Source organism: Heterodontus francisci, chromosome 41, assembly GCF_036365525.1.
Source record: "Heterodontus francisci isolate sHetFra1 chromosome 41, sHetFra1.hap1, whole genome shotgun sequence".
In the NCBI taxonomy this organism is placed as follows: Eukaryota; Metazoa; Chordata; class Chondrichthyes; order Heterodontiformes; family Heterodontidae; genus Heterodontus; species Heterodontus francisci.
Window position 1 is genome coordinate 31,230,654 of NC_090411.1, and position 27,862 is coordinate 31,258,515.

At 45.6% G+C, this 27,862-nt stretch overlaps 1 protein-coding gene across 2 annotated transcripts; it reads left to right on the forward strand.

The window, feature by feature from the left end:
- The first annotated feature begins 353 nt into the window (after positions 1-353).
- On the forward strand, positions 354-26,340 carry LOC137353671 (neurotrophin-4-like). 2 transcript variants are annotated; one of them, XM_068020032.1, is made up of 2 exons: positions 354-536; positions 25,470-26,340. In XM_068020032.1, exon 2 carries the CDS (start codon positions 25,491-25,493, stop codon positions 26,220-26,222), a length of 732 nt encoding a protein of 243 aa, XP_067876133.1. In that variant the 5' UTR covers positions 354-536; positions 25,470-25,490; the 3' UTR covers positions 26,223-26,340. The 2 variants fall into 2 exon arrangements, with proteins under 2 accessions (XP_067876133.1, XP_067876132.1); XM_068020031.1 differs by lacking the exon at positions 354-536 and adding an exon at positions 1,516-1,561.
- The last annotated feature ends 1,522 nt before the right edge of the window (positions 26,341-27,862 follow it).

The window sequence follows — 27,862 nt, forward strand, 5'->3', positions numbered from 1 at the left end:
ATGGTGATTTATAACAATCCCCCACCCTTGTTCCTGGGAATAATCGAAATCAAATGGAATTTGATTTTTTCCTGGTTTTAAAAGGGGCGGATTTGGAGGACACGTCACCGGCAGAAAGTAACTCAAGAATTCTCTCTCGTTCTCTCGTGATTCCCCCCTTTGATTTTCATTTCTTTTTTTTTTGCAAGAAGATTGCCCACGAGTTCCTCCCCCCCCCCCCCCCCAAAATCCCCCTCAAAAAAGAATCAGCGTGAAAAGGAGGTTTAAGAACTGGGGGAGGGCGGGGGGAGAGACTGGGTGAAAGATGCATTGGAACCCCGGGTCGGTGGCTTTGCTTCGGGACCAGAACCGGCTCAGCTCCGCTCAACATGGCACGGAACCAAAAGCTCACCTTGCATCCTGCACCCCACGGGGCTGACAGGGCAATCGGATCGATTCTAATCGACTTGCATGAGATCCAGGATTCCGGGGGAGCCCGCCTCTAAGCGTGCGTGTTTTTTCCAAGTCTGGTTTGGGATCAAACCAACTCCCAGACGGTAAGAATAAATGTGTGTGTGTTGTTGTGTGTTATCTTAATAAATAAACCCGCTTGGAACTGGCTGACTGCTCCTGACTGTGTCCGTTAATGACACTGAAAATTGATAAGTTCATTAATAAGGGATGACTGCATTAATTTAATTGCATTTTTTTTCAAAGGCTAAACGGGATTGTTCAAAAGACATCAATCCTTTTACAACTGGGGATGGTATTCCTGAATAAACGCGGGCTTTTTAATCTGCATGAATTATACATTATCCTAGTTGAGTGTCACACAGAAAAAACATTATTCAGATACACATTTTAGCAGCCCTGCAGTCTGAACCTCCCCCCACCCCCCACCCACTAACCGTCTCTCTCTCTACCAACTCTTTCAATGACAAAATAAACTTGAATATCTCATTAAAACAAAAAAGTTCCCTCCCAAATCAAACGTGAAGGGCACATTTGCTCTTAAACGAGCTTGTCCAACGTTTTCACCGCATCCTTTTTCACTATGTCTCCATGCAAAAGTTGAGGTTATAGCGTTTCAGCTATAAATGGTTCCATTTAAAATTTCAGGAGTTTTTTTTCTCTGAGAACTGTTGCCTATTTTAAGGCGGAAACTGCAATTCTCTTTCTGCGCTGGTCCATGGTGTTTTTCACGAAAAAAAAATTTCATGGCCCCGTTCAGCCCTTAAAAGAGCTCCTCCGGTGTGAAATTGATCCCTGCCAGAGCCACAAGTTATAAAGATTTTATAGGAAATGTGAGTCGCCCTGGCATTTTTTCCCCTTTTGGGTCCCAACCCCAGTTCAAACTCCCACCTTTGTCTCCCTTCGGCAGAACCCAGTCCGCTGTAAACATGTCCTGGAGACCATCCTGAGGAATGTCACTTCCACGCTGCATCTTCCAGGCATGTTAAGAGGAAAAATTACTTGGAGAGAGAGGGTTAGCTTCCCGCCACCCCTTCCTCACCCTCAGTCAACAAGACATCAGAGATCCAGCCAGCTAATGCCCACTGATGCAGCTTGTCAAAGTTATAAGGTTAGAAGACTTCAACCATTGTTAAACACTTCATCAGTTTAAATTGTATTGGATTCTGGCCTCTGACAGTCTCTTGTGTCCAGTTTCCCCAAGGGGATTGTCTGTAAATATTGCTATTAAAACTCCTCCAATAAATTGGCTCCTTGGGGTTGACCCAAGTCCTGGTGGAAATTTAGGGGTTGGAGTTTGTTGTTTTTTTTTTGCTCATTGACATATTCTTGTTTACAGATGTTTCTGAGCAATGTGTCTGTAGTCAGATTAAATTATTTCACCTTTACTTGGATTGCGTCTGGACATGAAGTTTAAACAACATTGTGTGCTTTGTGTGAACAGACATTTTTCTGCCTCGGATTTTTTTGTTTTAATGAGAGCTGTAGACTGCCTTTGGGATTCTGCTTTTCAGCACCTGTTTACCGAGTGTTAGTTGTAAAAGGTGCTCAGTGATGCCTCATTCAGAATGGGTTCCCTGCTCGGATACAAACACTCCCTGATTTTACAAAAGGTATGGTTTGGAATTTTTTTTCTTCATCACAAGAATCAATGTTTAAAGGAAGGTTCAGTGAGCAAACATCCGTGATCAAAGCCCCATCCCATTTTAGCAATCGGTTTGTACAATAAACTGTGTATTCTCTGGGAGCAGGCAGGATCCACAAGACTTTTGATGGGATTTGCAACCAGTAAAACCCACTGTTGACATGATCTCAACAGTATGGCTCTGAGGAGATAAAATTAGGAGGGATTTGAACAGGACGTTAAGGTTGCATACATCTGCAGATTTGCACAGGTTTCTACTCTGGTCTGCGTCTGCCTCTGTTCTGGACTACAGACCATCACATTTAGCGAATGAACTTGCATTTCTATAGCACCTTTCATGACCTCAGGACCTCCCAAAGCGCTTTACAGCCAATTAAGTACTTGTTTGAAGCGTAGTCACTGTTGTAATATAGGAAACGTAGCTGCCAATTTGCACAGAGTAAGATCCCACAAACAGCAAAGTAATAGTGACCAGATAATTTGTTTTTTTTAATGATGTTGACTAAGGGTTAAATATTGACTCAATTGGTCTTCTTTAAAATAGTGCTCTTGTGCGTCCACCCGAGAGGGCCTCGATTTAATATCTGAACCGAATCATGGCACCTCTGACAGTGCAGCACTCCCTCAGTACTGCATTGGAGCGTCAGCCAGGGTTACGTGCTCAAGTCTCTGGATTAATTCTACTCTGTTTCATGAGGAAACCATATGCCACAAACTGTTCATTACAGGCCAGGGTGTTTGCTTTGTGCTTGTGAGTTTAGGTTTCACATCAGCAAGTGAAAACTGTTTCTGCGACATTTTGCATTAAAGTAATTGGTAATTTTCACAGCAGGAATTCAGTCTGAACTCCAACTGAATTCGTTTTCCCAAATGTAAGGCTGCTTCCAATACGATGTTCTTTTCCCAGTTTTATCCTAATTATCAGACGTTTATAATGAAATACATATTGGGCAACATTAGACAGATGCACTAGCTTTGCATTCCCTCAGGCAGTGGAAGGTCGTGATGTGCCGGGAAAGGGCTTTGGGGTCCTGCATTGGTTGAGGTATCACGACGTGTGTAGTTTATGTAGCCCCTAGCTGAACAGAGGAACTGAGAGACTAGGAGGGACTCTGTAGCAATCTAAAAAAGATGGTGCATTTATATGTCACATCCTTGGGATGTCCCAGTGGATCACCAATTGAAACACATTCACTTGTTATGTGGGAAAATGCAGCAACTGGTTTGGGCACAGCAAGATCCCACAAACCAGAAAATATGATTGAATGAGTAGCTGAGGGAGGGTGGGGAGGTAGGAGGGGTTCTCCCCGATGAAAATTGTGACATCCTTAATCTTTCTTTTCAATAAAATATATCCCCTCCAATTTCCAGCCCCCCCTCACCCATCCTCTTCCTCAAAGCATTGGGTCTTTTTGGGGTAACAGATCTACAGACATCTCTCCACCCCCCCCCCACCCCCAGCATACCTCGCCAAAGCTGAAGCCTGTTGCACTTGAACCCTAACGGTGAGCAGTGGCAGGCTATTCCACCATGGGAGCCATTGCAACCAAATTGAATTCAATCCCCACCCAGTAACCTCCTTTACACATGAGCTTTACACCAGGAATGATTAAAGAGTGATTAGAGATGTGAACCCTGAATGATTTGCTGTTTCCCGAATCAAGGGATGCTGAGACTGATTTACAGATCTGTGTTTTTTTTTACTGCTTCAGCTGAGGTCAGCAAGCTCAGCACAGACCTGGAGCATGAAACTGGGACCGTCTAGTCTGCATGGCTTAGTACCACACCACATGCTGCCATTGAGGGAGTAACGTGGCTGAGCGGGTAGCATCCTTTTCTCTGAGTCAGATGCTCAGGAGTTCAAGTCCTACTTGAGAGACTTGAGCACACTGTCTAAGCTGATACTCCCAGTGCAGCCTTAAGGGAGTGCTACACTGTCAGAGGTGCTGTTTCTTATTAAAACTAAGCCCCATCTGCCCTCGAGTGGCTGTAAAAGATCCCACGGCCGTTATTTTGAAGCCGGGCAGAGAAATTCTCCCTGGTGCCCTGGCTAATATTTATCCCTCAACCAAAATCACTGAAAGAACAGTTGATGTGGTTATTATCTCACTGCTGCTTGTGGGCACTTGCTGTGTGCAAATTGGCGATCACTTTCCTACACTCCAACACTACACTTCGAGAAGTACTTTATTGGCTGAGGTTGTGAAAGGAGCTACATCAATGCAAGTCTTTCTTTCATTCCAGGGACACTAGTGGCAACACTGGTGAGCACTTGGGTGAGGGAAGTGGGAGGTTTGGGCAGCTGGAACAGTGTGCCAGACTTGTACTGGAATGCCTGGCTGAATGAATCTAGTTGGAGCCCCACTGATAACCACATTGTGATGTTTTCTTGTGTTGTGGTGCTTAAGTTGTGTTAGTAGAATATTATTGAGTTCAAACGTTGTGGTTTCAATAAGAAAGTAACTGCTTCAATAAGCTTCATTTGTGTGGTGCATACAAGAATGTCATTAATCTCAAGTGAACTGGTAACAAAGGGAAGAAGTCAAGCTTCGGTTGTCCAGAGCTTTGTCAGACCCCAGTTGGAGTAACTGTGCTCAGTTTTTTGTACTGCATCTCAGGATGGATATATCGACCATGGAGAGGGTGCAGCACATTTTCAGCAGAATACTGGGGCTCAGAAGGTTAAATTATGAGGACAGGTTGCATAAACTTGGTATGTATTCCCCTGAGCATAGGAGATGGAGGGGTGATCAGATTGAGGTGTTTAAAACGTTAAAAGGATTTGAAAAGGTAGATGCAGGGAAACTATTTCATCTGATGAGGAAATCAAGAATGGGGAGCATGCTCTTTAAATGAGAGCTCAGGGCCATTCAGGAGTGAAATCAGGAAGTACGTTTTCACACAAAGGGGAGTGAAAATCTGCAACTTCCCCACCCCACAACAAGGCTTTGGATGATGGGGACCAATTGGAGCTTCTAAGACTGAGATTGATAGATTTTTGTTGGGTGAAGGTGGTGTCTTTTTTGTAGTCAACAGAAGCTTTATGTACTGTGTCTTTTTCCTTGGACTTTATTTCCTACAGATGAGTTTGCAAATTTTTAACCCAGTGTTGTTTTATCAACGTAGACTTTCAGTTTAAACTAAAAACGGTTCAGTCCTGACATGGGGAATTGGAAGATGGGCGGGAAAAAAAAAGTGGAACTAAAATTGCAAGCCTTTAGAAATTGTTTTTACATGGTACTCAATCATGCAACATCCATAAAATGTTGTTTGTGTTTCATATTAGAATAGATGAATTTCAGAACCCAATGTAACATTTTGGGCAAGCGAAACGGGGGGCGGTGGGGGGGTGGGGGGATGTGAGGAAGCACTTCTTTACACAGAGTCGTAATTGATCAATTGGCAGATAGCCATTCACCAAAATCAGGAAGCAGCAGACAGTCTGTGATCCACAACTGTTTGATTCTCAGTCCACGGTTCAGTACAAACACCAATTTCCACACTCCGTTCTGGACGAACTCCCTGTCCAGAAGTGACTCTCTCTACTGAGGAAAAACTCAGCCCTTAAATACAAGCTGCAATGAGCATCGCCTCTATTAACTCTGAAGTAAGTCCTGGTTAATTAAAGGGACCCCAGCATTTTCAACAAAGTCAGTAATGACCTGGAACTCACTGCTTATGAGGGTGGTGCAAGTGGAGATCAATGATTTCAAAAGGAAATAAACTTGCAGGGCTATGGGGATAGACCGGGGGAATGGGACTGACTGGATTGCTCTACAGAGAGCCAGCATGAACTCAATGGGCTGAATAGCCTCCTTCTGTGCCATAATGACTCGATGACTCTATTACAAAACTGTATCTGTTCTGATGTTACTCTGGCTGTCTCTCACTGTCACTCAATAACCTCTCCTTCTCCTGCCTCAGTGCCCTGTATTACTGACTGTATCTCTACTGAAGTAAATCCAGCAAAATGTCAGACAGGTGACCAAAAGCTTAGTCAAAGAGGTAGGTTTTAAGGCACATGCTAAAGGAGGAGAGACAGGCGAATTTCAGAACCTAGCACTCAGGAAACTGGAGGCTTGGCTGCCAATGGTGAAGCGATTAAAATCAGGGATTAGCCAGTGGTCAGAATTGGAGATGCACAGATCTGGGAGAGACGTGGGGCTGGAGGAGGTTATGGTGGTAGGAAGGGGTGAGACTTGGGAGGGAGTTGAAATGCAAGAACGAAAATTTTAAAGCAGGGCCTGCATTAATTCTGGGTAATAGGCAGCAATCCGCAATAGCCGGTAAAAATAACCACGCATCATTCCCATGGAAAGGAATTTTGGGATGGGCCACCAATACCAGGCATTTTCCCTTTGGCGTTGGGAATCTCGAGGGAGCATGAGAATTTGACTGCGGTGAGATTCTTGAATGGGGCTGAGGTGCCAGAGCCCATGTTAAAGGTTTGAAAACTGCCCACAGAACAAAGTTAAGGGGAACCTGTTTTCGATTACTGCGCAGAGCTAAGGCAGGTGGAGAGTTTTGGGTTTTTTTCCCCTTCACTTTGTGCAGTTTCTGTGCGTCTTTCCAGAAATAGAAAGTGTTCTGGGATGGAGGGGATTGGCTGCTGCAGAATTAAAGCAATGTGTGAGGATGAAAGTTGCTCTGATTTTCCAGCTCTCTGTCATCGTACATGTTTACTTGCCAGCAATTGCAAACAGAACTGGCTGCAGGCGCCTTGATGGCGTTGTGGCTGAGCACATCACGTGGGTGTGGTACTAATGGCCCAGGAATGGCCCAGCTATGAAGCCCTGCTGGAGAGGCTGAGCTTAGCAGGGCACAATGAAGGGGGCATGAGAATTGATCTCTGGGCGGAGAGACAGTGATGGGCAGAGGGAGGAAATTCAGCCAGTGTCTTTACTCCTGCTTTAAAGAGTGTGCGCCAGGTGAGAACAGGAGTGGGCTAGGCTGTGATGCACCCAGCGGTCAATCGGCCTCTTGAAGCTCACTGGGCACGACATGATCGTGTTACCACATGGGTTAGGAGCACCTTCAGGAGAGAAAAGTAGAAGAGGAGAGCACGTCATTGAGAGAAAACAAAAATCACTTGATGTGGGAATGAGACGGTGCAGTGACTCAGCATACAACCAGTTCATTGCAGTTGCACGTGAAATGGCATTTAGGAGAAAACTTTATAGCGCATTTCACAACTTCAGACAGCCCAAGGCATCTTGCAACCATCAAAGTACTTTTGAAGTGTCGTCACTGTTGTAATGTAGCCAATTTGTGCATAGCAAACTCCCAAAAAACAGCAATGTGGTAATGACCAGATAATCTGTTTTTAGTGATGTTGGTTGAGGGATAAATATTGGCCTCATGGAAAGCTGCCCCTACTCTAAGGTCTCATCCAAAAGACGGCACCTCCAACAGGGCTGCTCTCCCTCAGTACTGCATTGAAGTATCTGCCTGGATTTCGAGCTAATATCTTTGGAGTAGGGGTTGTGAGCCCATGACCATGGGGCTTAGAGGTGAGAGTGCTACCCACTGCGCCACAGCTGACACCTGAAAGGGTGCAGGGCCAGTTGTGGAGATACTTTCATCTGTGCATGGAGTCAGGAGGAAAGCACTAGGCTGCAATAAAGCATCACTGCCGCCTTGCTTGAATTTTATTCATGATGGTTTGACTGAGTGCGTCTCTGCAGCACCAAGTGATAGACCCATAATTTGAGTCCGATTACAATTAAATCCCTTCTGGCCTCCTTCAGGGGTCACGCACGCGCACACGCACACACACGCCTCCGGGCAGCACAGTGGCGCAGTGGTTAGCACCGCAGCCTCACAGCTCCAGTGACCCGGGTTCAGTTCTGGGTACTGCCTGCGTGGAGTTTGCAAGTTCTCCCTGTGACTGCGTGGGTTTCCGCCGGGTGCTCCGGTTTCCTCCCACAGCCAAAGACTTGCAGGTTGATAGGTAAATTGGCCATTGTAAATTGCCCCTAGTGTAGGTAGGTGGTAGGGGAATTGAGGGAAGGTGGGGATGTGGTAGGAATATGGGATTAATGTAGGATTAGTATAAATGGGTGGTTGATAGTCAGCACAGACTTGGTGGGCTGAAGGGCCTGTTTCGGTGCTGTATCTCTCTATGACTATGACACACACATTCTGTGCACTGTATTTCTAGGTTTGGATTTTTACTCAGAGGTGGGTGTTAGCCGGATGTAGCTGGTGGACGAAACGGCAGGTGGTTCGCAAGTGGGAGTCTGGCAGATGGAAGAGAGACTTGGGCACCAGTTGCCAAGGCACAGAATCCCTGCGGGTGGACGGTTCATGTTGCAAAAATTTCATGAAAGAAAAGACTTGCATTTAAATAGCGCCTTTCACAATCTCAGGATGTCCCAAAGTGCTTCACAGCCAATGGAGTATGTTTAAAGTGTAGGCAGTATTGTAATGAGGACGAGATTGAAACCGTGCTGTGTGTGTGTAAGTGAATAATAGATGTGTTAACCCATTTTAATCTTAAAGCATTAAGACCTCTGTTAGAAGATAATTTCATGGAATACCGATCATTCCTAATATCCCCATGTGCGATGTGGTGTTCAACTCTGGATTTACATTCCCACACCCTATGTTCCAGGTGGCAGTATTGATCAGTTCTATTATTGATGGTCAGCTGCTGGCTATTTACACAGTCATTAGGCCAGTCCTCCTGGTTACATCGGCAGTAATGGGTCGGTCCTGTTTGCAGACAGAGTCAAGTAAAATGATAGTTAGTCTGTGGGTCAGTCTTCTTACAGGCACTGCAGGTCCTGCTATAGGTCTGATCAACACTGGCGCTGTGTCACTAAAGGACACAATCAGTAAAGGGATAGTCAGTCCTGCCAATGTGATCAGAACTGGGATCAGGACTATAGAATGCAGAGGTATGGTGTCATGTAACTTTTTTCATCCCACCCTATTACACAGCAAGCCTGCACTGCATGTATCCATTCCGAACAGGGCTCAGCGGTCGTGCTGTTGTTTCTAGGTTGGAAGGTTGTGGGTTCAAATCCTACTCTAGTGACTTGAACAGAAGAGTCAGTCTTTCTAATGAAGAAAAGGCGCTGTCTTTCAGATGTGATGTTAAACTGAGGCCCTGTCAGCCGGATGTAAAAGATCCTGTTGGCTGCTATTCAGAGCAGTGGAGTTCTAATATTGATGTCTTAGCCAATATTGTCTAAAAAAAAATGATCTGGTCATTATTACATTGCTGTTTGTGGGAGCTTTCTGTGTGCAAATTGGTTGCTGTGTTTCCTACATTGTAATAGTGACTACACTTAAAGTATTTCATTGGCTGTAAATTGCTTTGGGGCATTCTGAGGTCATAAAAGGCGCTATAAAAATAGAAGTCTTTTCTTTCTGTCCACCTGTTTGGCAGGTCTGTAATCGACATTAAACATCTGAGTGGATTCACAGTCCTGTGACGTAGAGCTTACTTTCTGCACTGATAGTGAGACATTAAGTTGGCATGATGTATTGTGCGTGTGTGTGTTTGTCACAGTTAAGCCTTAACCTTCTAAAGCAAAAATGCAAAATACCAGAACAACTTAGCCATTCTCCTGGTAGTGTCGTTGTTATGCTACTTGACCAATAATCCAGAAATTGTGAGTTTAAATCCCACCGCAACTGTTTGAGAATTTGAATTCAGTTTAAAATTAAAATCAGGTGTCAGTACAGGTGGCCATGAACCCAACTCGCTCACTCTGCCCTTAAGGGACAGAAACTTATCATCCTTACCAGGTCTTGGCCTATCTGTGGCTCCAGTCCCACCAGGAGACCTAAGATTTAATTACTTACCTGTTTGAGCCTCTTCTGGCTCATGAACAGTCCCCTACTCCCAGCAGGTTGGGCCTGGGGTAGGGGTTGCGCCTGAGGAGGAACTATCATTGCTTTGCTGACTCAGGCCTCCGACCAAACTTGCAGTCGGGTCCCACTGGTGCCCATCAGGGCCCAATCTGTGTGTTTACAGAAGGATCCCACTTGCCTTCCTGTAAGCATCCTGCTTGCCAGCTCAAAAGAGCAAGTTGACGTTAGGAGCAAATTGCTGCCCTTATTTTAAGGAGTTAAAATTGGGCCCATTATATTTGCACCCATTTACAAGTAGTCATCAATCAGCAATTTCTCTGACAAACAGTCGTTAGCCCCTATATAAACTCAGGATGAGCCTATTTAGTAAACTTTGTGGATTTAAAGGGACAGGCCAACATTAAACATGGGCCCACCTTAGCAGCGGAATAATATAATGTGGAATAATGCTACTGTGGTGTATCTACCTGAGTATCATCACAAGAGATTAATAAGACTGTCTAAATATTATGTCATATTAGAAACTTGGTTAGAACACACTTACAGTACTGTTCACTGTTACAAAAAGGAAGTAGAGACACTGGTGAAGGTGCAAAAAAGACTCGCAAGGATGATATTAGAACTGAGAGATTATACCTATCAAGAGAGACTGAACAGGCTAGGGAGCTCATTTTCCTAGAAAAGTGGAAGCTGAAGGTAGATGTAGAGAAGATGTTTCTACTTGTTCAAAACTCGGGGGTCATAAATATCAGATAATCGCTAATAAATCCAATAAGGAATTCAGGAGAAACTTCCTTACCCAGAGAATGGTGAGAATGTGGAACTTGCTACCACAGGGAGTAGTTGAGGCAAATAGTATCGATACATTTTAAGGGGAAACTGGATAAACACATTCTCTAGCCAAGAATCCCAAACAGTTGTTCATCTTCTGGCTCAGTGGCCCCAATGCAGACCTGGGATTCTCACGGAATATTTCCCATCAAAATCTCTCGCAGCAGAGGTGCAGCTTTGCTGCAGACTCCTTGCAGCAGGCGTGCTGTTTTTCTGTCGGTCTCATGCAGCCCCCTTGCAGGCGCCTCCGATGGTAAATCATCAGTCACAGCTCCAGCTATTACTCTGGTCTGACGGCTGTGGACAGTATAACTGGTTTCTCCGTGAATGCCGCCATCTTTAATTACCTCCACCATTGAAAAGGCTCAAAAGCTTCAGGTGGTTTATAAACTAAAGTGAAGGCTCATTAAGACTGGGATAACTGCTTGGCGCACAATGTGTTATTGATTTACGTGCAGAGGTTGAAATCTGTTACTATAATTGGCAGGGTCTGTTGCCTGGAGTGAGTTCCATAATGTTCCTTTGTGTATGTACAGTGTAACACACACGGTCACTGTCGGCTGCTTAAATCATTGTGCTCACCAGAACCAGATAAACATAAAAACACTTGCATTTATATACTGCATTTCACAACCTCAGGAGTGCTTTACAGGTATTGAAGCATTTTTGAAGTGTAGTCACTGTTGTAAGGTAGGAAACGTAGCAGCCAATTTGTGCACAGCAAGCTCCCGCAACCTACAGTAAGTTAAATGGCTCATTACTCTGTTTTAGTGATGTTGATTGAGGGATACATATTGGCCAAGACACTAGGAGAACTCTCCCGCCCTTCAAAATAGCATCATGGGATCTTTTACATCCACCTCGGAGGGCAAACAGGCTTTGGTTTAACATCGCATCTAATTGCCCTCCTGCTCTTCTTCAAACAGTACATCCACTGAAACCAGAGAGTTTAACTTCTTATCCAACTATACATCAGTCTCTCAATACTGCAGTAAAGTTGCTAACCCAAATTATGAGTGCAAATCCTTGAGAAGGCCTTGAACCCACAACCTTCTGGCCCTGATATGGGGGAAGGGGGTGGGTGTGGATAACCAGTTGAGCCAAGCTAAGGATTTAGGTAACAACTGACTCACTAACAGCTAATACAGGTTTTGCTGTGGAGAATGGACCCCGTTTGACTCTCGGTTATCTGGCACTATTGCAATAGGAGTAGGGGAGGTCTCCTAGGTCCTGGCCAACAATCATCCCTCAATCAATACTGTCAAAAATAGAAACAAGTCAGGAATGTGATGGAATACTTTACACTTGCCTGGATGACTGCAACTCCAGTAACACTCCAAAGACTTGACACCACCCAGGACAAAACAGCCCACTTGATTGGCGCCCCATCCATCACCTTAAACATTCACTCCCTCCACCACTGATGCACAATGACAGCAGTGTGTACCATCTACAAGATGCACTGCAGCAGCTCACCACGCCTCCTTCGACGGCACCTACCAAACCCGCGACTTCTATCACCTAGAAGGACAAGGGCAGCAGATGCATGGGAACACCACCACCTGCAAGTTCCCCTCCAAGTCACACACCATCCTGACTTGGAACTATATCGTCGTTCCTTCACTGTTGTTGGATCAAAATCCTGGAACTCCCTTCCTAACAGCACTGTGGGTGTACCTACCCCACATGGACTGCAGTGGTTCAAGAAGGCAGCTCACCACCACCTTCTCAAGGGCAATTAGGGATGGGCAATAAATGCTGGCCTGGCCAGTGACGCCCACAACTCACGAAAGAATAAAAAAGAAATTAACCAGTCATTCATCTCATTGCTCTTTGTGGGGCTTGCTGTGTGCAAACTGACTGCTGCATTTGCCTATAAAACACGTGACGACATTGCAAAGTACTTTGGGACGTCCTGAGGAAGTGTAAGGTGCTATATAAATGCAAATTCCTTCTTACTTTCTTTACAGTACCTTATTTAAAGCCCAGATGTCATGTGTTGAGAACAGGCTGGTATTTCACTGTCAGATAGAAGCCTGTATGTTTGAGTGCCAGGGTTACATAAGATTCAAACTCAACTAGAGATGTTTCTTCATTGGGAAAGTTGTCAGCGTGCAGGGTCAATCAGGAGAGGTTCATCCCACAGTGATGTCCATCTCACTGGGAGCCCCAGAAATAAAAGCAGGGAATGCTGGAAACACCCAGCAGGTCTGGTGATGTCTGTGGAGAGAGAAACAGAGTTAACGTTTTAGGTCAATGGGCTTTTATCAAAACTGGGAGATGTTAGAGACGTCACAGCTTTTAAGCAAGTACAGAGGAAGGGAAAGAGAGTGGGGGAAGTGGGTGGGGAACAGCAAAGGAGAGAGCTGGGTGATAGGGTGAAGGGCAGGACTTATTGTTACAAAAGGGAGGATGGTGCAAGGCAAAAGACGCTGAAATGATGGGTCCGTAGAAAGTCTAAAACCTTACAGAATGTCCATGAGAATGTGGGAGAAGTGGTTAAGATCTAAAACTGTTAAACCCAATTTGACAAGAGAAGCTGGGATTGTTCTCTTTAGAAGAACAAAGGTTAAGAGGAGATTTAATTGGGATGCTTAAAGTTCTGAAGGGGGAGAAGTTAAGACTAATTGGATAGTACTTTCAATGAGCTGGCACAGGTACAATAAGCTGAATGGTCTCTGCACTGTATGATTCTACGATTAAACTTATATTTCTAAATCATGGACAGTTACTATACTTCATAATCCATGGTAACTCCCAATTAATTTCCTTCCCAACTGTCACAAACTACCAACACAGTTGAAGAAGTCATATCCAACTCAAAACATTAACTCTGTCTCTCTTTCTACAGATGCTGCCAGACCTGCTGAGTATTTCCAGCATTTCTTGTTTTTATTTCAGATTTCCAGCATCTGCAATATTTTGCTTTTCCCGACCAACCAATCCAGTTTTCCCATCATAACAGTGAGATCTATTTCTGTTAGCTTTCAGAACCCTTCCCCTCTCTTGCTATCAATGCTGCCCTCTCCAAATTTATTTCTCCCATTGCCTCTGAATGTGCTTCTTTGATAAGACTGGAAAATGCTTGAAACAAAGATGAGACACTGCTCTTTGAGCTAACATCGAGCTTCATCCCTGTGATTACGATTGGATGTGTTTCTGTGATTGGTTATGTCTGAGCTCTGTTAGAGTGCTAGGAGCAAGTTTCTGAGCTTCATTCGCACACAAGGGATGTCTTTGGGCAGGGAGGAGATGTTGAAATAGTCTGAGAACAATTATTGGCGAGCAGAGGAGTGCCTGGTCACAGATTCCATCTTTCAGATGAGATGGTAAACCGATATTTCCCCCCCCCCTTGCCTGTCCAGGTAAAATACCCAGTGACATAGCTTGAAGAAGAACATGACAGTTTCTTGGCAAACATTCGTCCCTTAGCACCAAAACTGAAAGGAGTGGACCTTCACCTAAAGAAAGAAAGACTTGCATTTATATAGCGCCTTTCCCAACTTCAGTATGCCCCTTGGCGCTTCACAGCCAGTCAAGTGTTTTTGAAGTGTAGTCACTGTTGTAATGCAGGAAACGCTACATCCAATTTGCGCACAGCAAGATCCCATGAGTAGCAATGAGTTAATGACCAGATAATCTGTTTTATTGATGCTGCCTTGTTTTTTAAAGACCCATACATAGCAGCAGTGATTTTGCTTCAAGTATTTTTTTAAAAATCTGAATTGCTTTTGGGAAATCCTGAGAAACGTGTGATTAAAAATAAAAGATTCTTTCTATTCATCCAGTTCCTCTTGAAAGGAGTTAATCGGCATGACGTGAACTGCATGAGTTGGGAGTGCTTATCTGGAGGAAATAAACTCCACCTGCCTTGTGTTTTGTGCAGATGCACATCAGGTTGTCAATCACAGTTTAACCTGGACAACTTTCAGTGTTTTCGAGAACTGACTCACTTGACATGTTTGTGAGCAGGATGTGGGGCGTGTAGATAATACAATACCTCCCTGCATCTAGCTCACATTCACACACTCATTTCTCACCTCCTCCCACTCTCTCTCTCCTGCGTTCTCTCTATCATTCATAGATTTCTCTTTGCTGCCTTTCTCTCTTTCTCTGTTGGCTCAAGTTATGTCTTTCATTCTCATGCTCTCTTCAGTTGTTTCTGTCTTATTCTCACACATCTTGTGCTGTGTCCCCCATTTTCATACCCTTGTACTGTTCTTTCACTTCTTCACTCTTGCACTCTCTTGTGCTATTTCCTTATTCCCACTCTCTTGTGCTGTCCGTCGCATTCCTTCTCGTTCTCTTGTGCTGTCTCGCACTCTCACGTTCTCTTGTGCTGTTTTGTGAATTCTCTCTCTCTCTCTCTCTCTCTCTTTCTGTCAGCTCAGTTGGTGTTACTCTCACCTCTATGTCAGAAGCTATGGGTCTAAGACACACTTGGGAACAAAAATCCAGGCTAACGAACCAGTAGAGCACTGAGAGAGTGCTGCATTGTCAGAGGTGCTGTCTTTCAGATGAGACATTAAACTGAAGGCCCATCTGCCCCTCTCAGGTGGATGTAAAAGATCCCATGGCAATATTTTGAAGAAGAGCAGGGGAGTTCTCCCCAGTGTCCTGGCCAATATGTATCCCTTAAGCAACATCACAAAAACAGATTATCTGGTCACTGCTACTTGTGGGAGCTTGCTGTGTGCAAATTGGCTGTCACGTTTCCTACATTACAACAGTGGCTAAACTTCCAAAAGTACTTCTTTGGCTGTAAAGCACTTTGGGGCATTCGGTGGTTGTGAAAGGTGCTATATAAATACAGCTCTTTCTTTTTCTGTCTCTCACATTCTGTAATTCCACACTACTATCATATACCTTATTCTAGGTATCTTGCTTCATGTCAGAGTCAGTATTTATTTACTGCGCACTCTGATCATCAACAGCAACATTTGTAATCCTCACATCAGAGCAATGGCTATTACAAGATCATTTTATGCAGATTTAAACAGGAACTCTGCACAGTTACACAGTGAGTAATCCTTACCCTGCTGAACAAATAGTAACTCCGTACAGTTACACAGTGAGTAATCCTTACCCTGCTGAACAAATAGTAACTCCGTACAGTTGCACAGTGAGTAATCTTTACCCTGCTGAACAAATAGTAACTCCGTACAGTTACACAGTGAGTAATCTTTACCCTGCTGAACAAATAGTAACTCCGTACAGTTGCACAGTGAGTAATCTTTACCCTGCTGAACAAATAGTAACTCCGTACAGTTGCACAGTGAGTAATCTTTACCCTGCTGAACAAATAGTAACTCCGTACGGTTGCACAGTGAGTAATCTTTACCCTGCTGAACAAATAGTAACTCCGTACGGTTACACAGTGAGTAATCTTTACCCTGCTGAACAAATAGTAACTCCGTACGGTTGCACAGTGAGTAATCTTTACCCTGCTGAACAAATAGTAACTCCGTACGGTTACACAGTGAGTAATCTTTACCCTGCTGAACAAATAGTAACTCCGTACAGTTGCACAGTGAGTAATCTTTACCCTGCTGAACAAATAGTAACTCTGTACAGTTGCACAGTGAGTAATCTTTACCCTGCTGAACAAATAGTAACTCCGTACAGTTGCACAGTGAGTAATCTTTACCCTGCTGAACAAATAGTAACTCTGTACAGTTGCACAGTGAGTAATCTTTACCCTGCTGAACAAATAGTAACTCCGTACAGTTGCACAGTGAGTAATCTTTAACCTGCTGAACAAATAGTAACTCCGTACAGTTGCACAGTGAGTAATCTTTACCCTGCTGAACAAATAGTAACTCCGTACAGTTGCACAGTGAGTAATCTTTACCCTGCTGAACAAATAGTAACTCCGTACAGTTACACAGTGAGTAATCTTTACCCTGCTGAACAAATAGTAACTCCGTACAGTTGCACAGTGAGTAATCCTTACCCTGCTGAATAAACAGGGATGCTGGAAGGAGCGTGAATTTCCTTCTGCAATATTCCCTCTGTCCCTGTTTTATTGCCTCATATCCACTTCCCTTTTCTAACAGACCTGCGAGTTGGGAACATTGTAGATTCAGAATCACTGGCACAAAATCAAATGTTTTTAGGAGGATGATGGGAGAAAGTTGTGCTCGGAAAGCATTTTTCATTCTTCAAGCATCTGATGTCAGCATCAAGTGCTCACAACTCAGGGCAGATGCAGAAGAAAGCCGTGTTGCCATACACTGTTCAGGCAGCTGCCTCTTCACTGCCCCATCAAGAATTGCACATTATGCCATTCAGTTAGATCATGTATCTAACCCCGCATGAGTAGGATGCAAATTGAAGCTCCCTCTATACTGCCCAATGTAACTAAACCCCCATTTCAGAACAGCCCCTGATACTGCACCAGTGTTACTATTTCTATTTCTCACATGAGTCCTCTCCTAGAGCTGACATAGGTATTGACTTGACCTCAACATCAACCATTGTCATGGTCAATGTAATCTGGATCAGGATGGTAATTATCTGTGAGTTTTATTGGCAAGTTTAAGTAGTGCTTTATTTGCTAATCTGTATCTGTGAGGTCAGTTTATTGACAGGTTCACTGATTTGGTGGATAAGGAACGTATAAAGGATCTGGACGAGGCCATTCAGCCCCTCAAGCTTATTATGCCATTCAGTTACATCATGTATCTAACCCTGTGCTGTACCTGGCCTGGGAGTGTTTGATGGGACAGTGTAGATGGAACTTTACTCTGTATCTAAACCCGTGCTGTACCTGGCCTGGGTGTGTTTGATGGGACAGTGTAGAGGGAGCTTTACTCTGTATCTAACCCCCGTGCTGTACCTGGCCTGGGAGTGTTTGATGGGGACAGTGTAGAAGGAGCTTTACTCTGTATCTAACCCTGGTGCTGTACCTGTCCTGGGAGTGTTTGATGGGACAGTGTAGAGGGAGCTTTACTCTGTATCTAACCCCCGTGCTGTACCTGTCCTGGGAGTGTTTGATGGGACAGTGTAGAGGGAGCTTTACTCTGCATCTAACCCATACAGTATCTGAGCTCAGGATATTGTGTCAATTGGTGAGAAGCTTTCTCTTGGACGAGGCCATTCAGCCCCTCAAGCTTATTATGCCATTCAGTTAAATCATGTATCTAACCCTGTGCTGTACCTGGCCTGGGAGTGTTTGATGGGACAGTGTAGATGGAACTTTACTCTGTATCTAACCCTTGCTGTACCTATCCTGGGTGTGTTTGATGGGACAGTGTAGAGGGAGCTTTACTCTGTATCTAACCCCCGTGCTGTACCTGGCCTGGGAGTGTTTGATGGGGACAGTGTAGAGGGAGCTTTACTCTGTATCTAACCCCCGTGCTGTACCTGGCCTGGGAGTGTTTGATGGGGACAGTGTAGAGGGAGCTTTACTCTGTATCTAACCCCCGTGCTGTACCTGTCCTGGGAGTGTTTGATGGGACAGTGTAGAGGGAGCTTTACTCTGTATCTAACCCTGGTGCTGTACCTGTCCTGGGAGTGTTTGATGGGACAGTGTAGAGGGAGCTTTACTCTGTATCTAACCCCCGTGCTGTACCTGTCCTGGGAGTGTTTGATGGGACAGTGTAGAGGGAGCTTTACTCTGTATCTAACCCATACAGTATCTGAGCTCAGGATATTGTGTCAATTGGTGAGAAGCTTTCTCTTGGAGGAGCCAGTGCCAGTTGTCACTGTCTATAGTCGTCACTGTTGGTGAAACGATGATGTTACAGGCTGCATCTTCTCAGGGTGCGTTTCGGCAATGTCTATGGCATTTCCACAACTGTTGCCGATAATTACCACTAACTTATCTCTCCCTGCTTCATGTGCACATGCGATACACGACAGTGAGTCACTCCATAGGTCTCGTCCTGGCGCTGTCACGTGGGGGTAAAAGACCCACGCCCACCAGAAACTAGGACAGATAGAAAGAACTTGCATTTATATAGCGCCTTTCATGAGCTCAGGACCTCCCAAAGTGCTTCACAGCCCATGAAGTACTTTTGAAGTGTCGTTGCTGTTCTAAAGTAGGAAATGCGGAAGCCAATTTGCGCACAGCAAGATCCCACAAACAGCAATGAGGTAAATGACTAGATCATTTGGCTTAGCAGTTGGTTGAGAGATAAATATTGGCCAGGACACCGGGGAAGAACTCCCTCTGCTTTTCTTCGTAATAATGAGGTGAATTTTTTTTCTTACACGCACCTGAGAGGGCAGAAGTGGCCTCAGTTTAATGTTTCATCTGAAAGGAGGCACCTCTGACAGTGCAGCACTCCCTCAGTACTGCACTGGGTGCATCAGCTCAGATTTTGTGCTGAAGGCTCTGGAGTGGGGCTTGAACCCACATCCTCTGACTCCACAAGATGCTACCCGCTGAGTCATGCTGACATCTCTCTGCTCAGTGCCTCACAGCCACCTAAAGGAGAAACATTTTGATCCATCAGTCTGGATTGGATTCAGACGCAGACTCCAGAAGATAGTATACAGATTTTCGTAACTATAGATACAGGGAGATGAATTCAGACACACCCGCCCCCTTTCGTGATCTCAATCTCAACTTCTCACTAGGCCCTTCACCATCTCTTGACCCTTAAAGGGACAGTACGCTGTCTGACTGGTCACAATGTCGAGCCAGGCGTGGGGAAGAAACTTTGCACAGATTTCCTGCGGTCGGTCCCTAGTCCGTCCCTCCCCCTTCTCCCAACGGGGAGACTCTGTGATGGTTGGACACCCCACCGTTTGTAGGACAGGCTGAGCTCAATGGTCTTTTGCCATTCTGCACTTTCTTGTAGACCTTGTCCCACTCTTACTGTGCTCAATCCTATCCCTCTGTCTTTGCAACAGGACTCCATAGAATATTTTTTTGAATGAGCTTCCTGGACAAAAATAACTGGGGTTTGCTTCCCTTTCTTTATTCAACAATGGGATAAAGTGAAGCCCCAGCACAACAACCCTTCCTACTGACCATAAAGGACAATGACACCCCTCAATCTCCATCGTCATGTCCCCAACACAAGTACATTCACGCTGAGATAACTAAACGATCAAAGGAAGTGATAGTTTGTACAGCAGATTGTGCACTTTTGCTTTTTTCAGACTGGAGTTTTGACAAAAAGCAAAATCACATTTATATAACTCTTGCCCCAGCCCCAGCAAAACATGTCACAGCCAATGAAGCGCCTATTTGAAGTGTTGGAGGAAATGCAGCAGCCAGACTGCGCACAGCAAGATCCCACAAACAGCAACGTGATAATGACCAGATCACGTGTGTTTTGGTGATTATGAGCGAAGGGATAAATATTGGACAGGGACAGGTCTTTGTCCTCAGCATGAGATTTTTTTTTTGTTACATAACATCAACCTGAGAGGGCAGACGGGGCCTCAGTTTAACAGCTCATCTGAGACTCGGCCCCTCCAACAGTGCCGCACTCCCTCAGTACTGCACTGGGAGTGGTGGGGCTGGATGTGCTGATGGGGATGGGGACTTGAGCCCAGCAGCTTGCAGATTCAGAGTGCAATCAAATGAGTCCTGGCTGATACCTGCAGCGCCGGAAAGCAATCGCATTCCTCCTGCCCGTCTCTCTCCTATTCTTGCCCTGTGTTTGGTTTTGGACACAAGCCAAATGATGAGTCAAGCCTTGCAGCACGCTGACTGCAGGTAAATAAGAGAGCGGCGAGGAGCTTTAATCCGGCCATATAATTATTGCCATAATTGTAGGTTCTCAGGGGTGACATACACGGCCTTCGGGAAATCCACAGCAGGGCGAGGTCTGGGGAAAGCTGCAGTACCCTTGGCGATGCCAGCAAGCTGGCAGAAGCCCGGACTCAGCCCGCTGCAGTTTGCCAAGAAAAATAGCTTGTCACCCTTCAAGAAGAGAAACATCCCTGATAACTATCAGCACACATGTTGGAAAACTGCCCGATGAATTTACATATCTCCGCTGTATCGCAGTTTCTGGCTTGCAAGCGAGAAATTCCTGATGGTCGGTGGGATTGGGAGATGGGGGCAAGCACACCCTGGGGGGTGGGGAAATTTGGTATTCCCAAGTGCCCAGAGTTGGCTGTGTGGTTTGTGCGGGCAGCACTGCCACCCGATGGAGTTAGCTGCAACTTGCAGGCAAAAGCTGTGTTTTAATCAGCAGCACCCACTCTCCTCACAGGGCAGCCACTCTCCTCACAGGGCAGCCACTCTCCTCACAGGGCACCCACTCTCCTCACAGGGCACCCACTCTCCTCACAGGGCAGCCACTCTCCTCACAGGGCACCCACTCTCCTCACAGGGCAGCCACTCTCCTCACAGGGCAGCCACTCTCCTCACAGGGCACCCACTCTCCTCACAGGGCAGCCAGGGATTTGCTTCTCTGATGCTGTGCCTTTCCCAAACCCAGAAAGAGAACGAATGCCAGCCGCAACTGTGCAAGTTGGGGGTGCAGTCAGAGACAGAATGAGCACTCTGCAGCTTCGGAAACCGTTTTGATTCTCTCTTTGGGTTAATAAACCTTGCTCTTTCTGCAGAAAGCTCCAATTATTTTAAAGACCCCCCCCCCTTTTTTTTTGAGTATCCTAGGCAGGTGGAGCTCCGACATTCCCTAGTGTTTTTGCACGGTTACGTAATGCGCCTGGTGTTTCGTTTAACCCTGTCCCAGGGCACTTTGTTGAAATCTGTACTGTAAGTGGGGAGTGGCAGTGAGAGGGAATTAAACTCAAGAGGGGCCCAGGCTGTGTCTGAACAAGAGCTCAGTGATGTTCTGGCTGCTGTGAGTTAACTGTGGATTTATGTGGCTTCTCTTTTGAAATGCCAACACTTGCGTTGGGAGCAGTTCTGCAGCCCCTCAGTATCTCATCCAAGTGTCATTGCTTCATGTGTGAGTGGAGACAGAGAGTGTCGATGGGCTCTTTGAACACGGCAGGTAAGGAATGGGACAAGCTTCATCCTGTCCACACACACACACATTCACGCTCACACACACTCATGCACACACACACACACACACACACACTGTCAGAGATGCCGTCTCTTGGATGAGGCACTAAACCAAGGCCCTTGTCCACAACACTATTTCGAAGAAGAGCAGGGGAGTTCTCCCTAGTGCACTGGCCGAGAGTTATCTGTCAGTCAACATCACTCAAAACAGGTTATCTGTGTCATTAACACACTGCTGTTTGTGGGAGCTTGCTGTGTGCAAATTGGCTGCTGGGTTTCCTACGTTACAATAGTGACTACACTTCAAAATGCGCTTTATTGGCTGTAAAGCACTTCGGGAGGTCCTGAGGTTGTGAAAGGCAAGCACGGGAAGTTATCACAATGAAAATGAGGTCGGTGTTGTGCAAAATTGCCTTCCTTTTATTCCACTGTCTGAGTGGAATATTAATGCAGACAGGAACGTGCTACCACTTGAGCTGGAGGTAGCTGCACTGAGCTTTGACTAACCAGCTGTAAATATTTGTGGAATTTGCAACATTTACCCTCTGAGACGGGCTACCATTTCTCCATAACTTGTCACACTGAATGTGTGATTCCCTTCGGGGGGAAGGGGCAGGGGGGTGTGTGGGGAGGGGTGTAATTGCAGAGAGGTATACCAAGAACGATGTTTCCACTTGAGGTCGAGACCAGAACTAGGGGCCATAAATATAAAACAGTCACTAATAAATCCAGGGAATTCAGGAGAAACCTCTTTACCCAGAGAGTGGTGAGAATGTGGAACTCGCTACCACAGGGAGTGGATGAGGTGAATAGCGTAGGTGCATTTAAGGGGAAGCTCGATAAGTACATGAGGGAGAAAGGAATGGAAGGGTATTGTTGATAGGGTGAGATGAAATGGGGTGGGAGGAGGCTCATGTGGGACATAAACAGTATGGACCACATGGGCCGAATGGCCTGTTTCTATTTGTGAATTTGATGTTACACACTTACATGCAGGCCGCCTGCCAGTCAGGGCTCCAGTTTATGCAGGGGTCAACAGCTCGTGGATTATCGCCCACGGTGGCAGAGCTCTGGTCAGCAAGGTTCAGACAATTAACGCAACCCCAAGACAGCTCTTTCTTTCTGAATGAATGGAATTGAATATAAGCGCCAACCGGATCCTCATTGGTGTCACCTGTGGGTTCAAGACCCACTCTAGAGACTGCAGGATGTAATCTAGGCTGACACTCGAGTGCAGCACTGAGGGAGTGCTGCACTGTCAAAGGCGCAGTCTTTTGGATGAGATATTGCGATCTCAGCTGGAGGTAAAAGATTCCACGGCAGTATTCTGAAGAAGAGCAGGGGTGTTCTTCCCAGTGTCCTGGTCAATATTTATCCCTCAATCAAAATTCCAAAAAAACAGCCAACACCTAAAATCTCATTGCTTTTCGTGGAATCTTGCTGTGCGCAAATTGGCTGCTGTGTTTCCTACATTACAACAGCGACTACACTTCAAAAGTACTTCATTGGCTGTAAAGCGTTTTGGGATGTCCTGTTGTTTTGAAAGCAATTCCAATTAAATGCAATTCTAATTTTCTTTTGGTATCGGGTGTTCTGATTTAGGGTTATATCAGCAATAATGAAAACAAACCCACAAAATCCAAGCTACAACCCAGTGAGCAAGTGGTTGAGGATGGGACTGAGCTGCCCAGGCTTCTGGTTCAGACGTCAAGTCATAGTCTAGGGCTGCAGTATTTTTTATTCGTTCATGGTTTGTGGGCATCGCTGGCCAGGCCAACATTTATTGCCCATCCCTAATTGCCCTTGAGAAGGTGGTAATGCGCTGCCTTCTTGAACCGCTGCAGTCCGTGTGTTGGTAGGATTTCATAGGATATAAGGCAAGGAAAAGCCCAGCTGGTCCATACCAGCTTTTAAGCTCTGCTCGAGCCTCGTCCTGTCTTTCCTCATCTAAATCTATCATTGTAACCCACTACTCCCTTCTCCCTCATATGGTTGTCTAACCTCCCCATAAATGCATCTATGCTATTTCACCTCAACCACTCCCTGAGGTAGCGAGTTCCACATTCTCACCACTCTCTGGGTAAAGAGATTTCTCGTGAATTCCCAATTGGATTTATTAGTGACTGTCTTATATTCATGGCCCCTAGTTTTGGACAGAGGGGAATAATGAACCTGTTGTTAGCAGATTCCACAACAAGGTGACATCTCATGGAGGAGTCCTTCCTCCAAATACTGTGGCTACTATTTGGAGTGTGAAAGATTTAAGAGTCTGTGAACAGACCCCTCTTGAAATGTCTAGTGTTAAATCTGACTGCCCCGTTAGACATTCCGCCTGCAGTCGGAGCTGAACATGAGCTACTTAAGAACCCTTGCACAATGCTTGACCAGGGAGTAGTGTGAGCATGATGTACCATCCGAAAGACAGCACCTCCGACCGTGCAGCACTCGCTCGGTGCTGCACTGGGAGCATCAGCTTGTGCTCACTCTGGACTGGGACTCAGAAACACCCCACTCTGAGAGAGAATCGAACGGAAACATTCAAAAGGGCAAATAATGAAAGATTTCCACCAGTAGGTGAGTCGCATAACTGAGTGATGCCCACTTTTGTTCCTTTGATGGGCAGGTGATGGGTTTAATTGGTACCTGCAGTATTAAAGAGCTGCAGCGTTAAAGAGCTGCACAGTGGCGCAGTGGTTAGCACTGTAGCCTCACAGCTCCAGCGACCCGGGTTCAATTCTGGATACTGCCTGTGTGGAGTTTGCAAGTTCTCCCTGTGTCTGCGTGGGTTTCCTCCGGGTGCTCCGGTTTCCTCCCACATGCCAAAGACTTGCAGGTTGATAGGTTAATTGACCATTATAAATTGCCACTAGTATAGGTAGGTGGTAGGGAAATATAGGGACAGGTGGGGATGTGGTAGGAATATGGAATTAGTGTAGGATTAGTATAAATGGGTGGTTGATGGTCGGCACAGACTCGGTGGGCCGAAGGGCCTGTTTCAGTGCTGTATCTCTAAACTAAACTAAAACTAAAACTAAAGAGCTGCAGCATTAAAGAGCTGCAGCGTTAAAGAGCTGCAGCGTTAAAGAGCTGCAGTATTAAAGAGCCGCAGTATTAAAGAGCCGCAGCATTAAAGAGCTGCAGCGTTAAAGAGCTGCAGCGTTAAAGAGCTGCAGCGTTAAAGAGCTGCAGTATTAAAGAGCTGCAGTATTAAAGAGCCGCAGCATTAAAGAGCCACAGCATTAAAGAGCTGCAGCATTAAAGAGCTGCAGTATTAAAGAGCCGCAGCATTAAAGAGTCGCAGCACACTCATAGGAGCATGGAAACAGGAGGAGGGCAGATCTGTTGTTCAATTAGACTGATATGCATCTTAACTCCCAACTACCCGCCTTGGTTCCATAACCCTTGTTACCTTACCTAACAAAAATCTATCCATCTCAGTCTTGACATTTTCAATTGGGAGAGAGAGTTCCAGATTTACACTCCCCTTTGTGTGAAGAAGTGCTTTCTGACATCACCCCTGAATGGCCTGGCTCTAATTTTAAGTTTAAACTCCTTGTTCTGGACTCCCCCCAAATCCGCCCCATCACAACAGAGGACATTATTTCTCTCTATCGACACATCAACTCCTTTAACTATGTTAAACGTCAATTAGATCACCCTTTAATCTTCTGGACTCGAGGAATACAAGCCTAGTTTATGCAACTTGTCCTCATAATTTAACGCTTTTATTCCCTGCTGACATTGTTCAATATCTAAACCTTTGGGTCTGTTCTTTCTTCACAGGTCTGTGAGGTGGGTAGAGTAATGATCACCCTCCTTTACGCCATGGTTGTTTTATATCTCGGAAGCGTCAAAGCTGCCCCTTTGCAATCAAACACCGCTCTGCAAGGCCACGGATCTCCTCAGGAGGTAATCGTGCGGGAAACCCAATTGTACGATAGCGAGATGGTGGATGAGGCGGCCGACAGCGAGTATCTCCTCGAGGACGTGGTCCCTGATATCCAGGGTGTCGGCGCCGATGTTTCGGGGAAGGAGTGGGACTTCTATTCTCCGAGGGTGACCTTGGCCGCCCAGCCTCCGGGGGTCCCGCCCTTGCTGTTTATCATGGAGGAGTCCTTGAGCCAGGCTGAGGTGGCGAACCGGACTTTGAGGGTGAAGAGGCAGGCGGGGGTCAGCAATGTCGACCCCTCCCGGAGGGGGGACCTCTCAGTCTGCGACAGCATCAGCCGCTGGGTGACGGACCGGAAAATGGCGGTGGATGTTCACGGGAAGATGGTGACTGTCATGATTGAGGTGCCCACATCCACGGGCCCCCTCAAGCAGTACTTTTACGAGACAAAATGCAACGAGCAGTCCTCCACTGCTCAGGGGGGCTGCAGGGGCGTTGACAAGAGGCACTGGATCTCCGAGTGCAAGACCAAGCAGTCCTACGTGCGGGCACTTACCATGGATGCCCAAAAGCAGGCGGGCTGGCGCTGGATACGGATAAACACCTCGTGCGTTTGCACGTTGATTAATCGGACTGGAAGAATGTGACATTTGAACTCTCTTATCCACCCCCCACCCCCCCCCCCCCCACCCCCTCACTTTATCTGGTGTTATCTATATGTTTGTAAATATATAAAATATATAAATTATTTCACTAAGTTTTATGGATTGCATGTAAAAAATTATGTTTATACTTTGAACAATAGTATTTATTAATCCTGAATTTACATATTGCTACTGTTTGTATTAACTTATTGTAGCTGAAATATATTATCCTGTGTTTTAATATAATCAGGCGGTTTTTCTCAGTCACATACCAAATATAGTCTTCAGGTTAGAGGTCAGAGGTTCATTGGACTAAGGTTGGCAGATATCATATTTGACCCTGAGATGAGCTTCTGACCTCATTTTCGTACCATCGCTAAGACCGCCTATTTCCACATCTGTGACATTGCCTGGCTTCGCCCCTGTCTCAAGTGAACTGCCCGTGAAACCCTCATTCATGCCTCCGTTACTTCTATACTTGCCAATTCCAATGCACTCCTGGCTGGTTTCCCATATTCTACTCTCCGTGAACTTGGAGTCATCCAAAACTCTGCTGCCTATGTTTTAACTCGTACCAAGTCCCATTCCCCTGTCACCCCTGTGCTCACTGACCTGCATTGGCTCCCAGTCAAACAACATCTTGATGTTAAAATTCTCATGCCTGTTTTCAAATCCCTCCATGGCCTCGCCCCTCCCTATCTCTGTAATCTCCTGCAGACCCACAACATCCAAGACCTCTGCACTCCTCTAATTCTGGCCTCAAGCATCCCTGATTTTAATCACTCCACCATTGGTGGCTGCACCTTCAGCTGCCTGGGGCCCCAAGCTCTGGAATTCCCTCCTTAAACCTCTCTGCCTCTCCATCTTACTGTCTTCCTTTAAGAGGTTCCTTAAAACCGAACTCTTTGACCAAGCTTTTGGTTATCTGACCTAATATCTCCTTTTGTGGCTCAGTGTCATATTTTGTTTTATAATGGTCCTGTAAAGCGCCTTGGGGTATTTTATTGTGTTAAAGGCGCTATATAAATATAAGTTGTTGTTGTTGATGTAATTAGGCTCTGGTTCAAACTGATTATTTTTGAAGGACAGATTATCTGGTCATTATCACATTTGTGGGAGCTTGCTGTGCACAAATTGGCCGCTCCATTTCCTACACTTCAGGAAGTGCTTCATTGGATTCAAAGCTGTTTGGGACGCCTGATGTTCTTAAAGGTGGCAAGTCTTCCTTTTTCTCTTCCCTTTTATTTTGTTTTTGCAAATTAATTATTCACTTGATACCTCTTGGCTTGTGCCTCAGACACTCCGCACCGATGTTATTAGGTATGGCTTTTGTCATTTAATCTCCAGGAATTAAAGAATAATCTTCTGGACACTGTTTCCAGTAATGCAGGAAGAAAAAAAAAAATCACAGGGGCATTAAAAACGATCGTGGGTTTTCTTCATTTTCTTTGAGGATTTTTGCTAATTAGTTATAAAGATATTGGAGATTGGGAGGCATTTGGGGGGGGGTGGTGATGACTGTTCAACCAAGTGGGGCAGCAAGTGGTCATGTGATTAGATCTCCAGTAATACCCCAACCAGAGTTGTCACCCCTGCAAAGCTTCCTTACATAGAATTTACAGCACAGAAACAGGCCATTCGGC

Coding starts and splice junctions, on each gene's coding strand:
- LOC137353671 (XM_068020031.1), top strand. CDS start 1,529: ATGCCCACTGATGCAGCTTGTCAAAGTTATAAG. Junction 1,562..25,469: donor CAGCTTGTCAAAGTTATAAG/GTTAGAAGACTT, acceptor CTTTCTTCACAG/GTCTGTGAGGTGGGTAGAGT.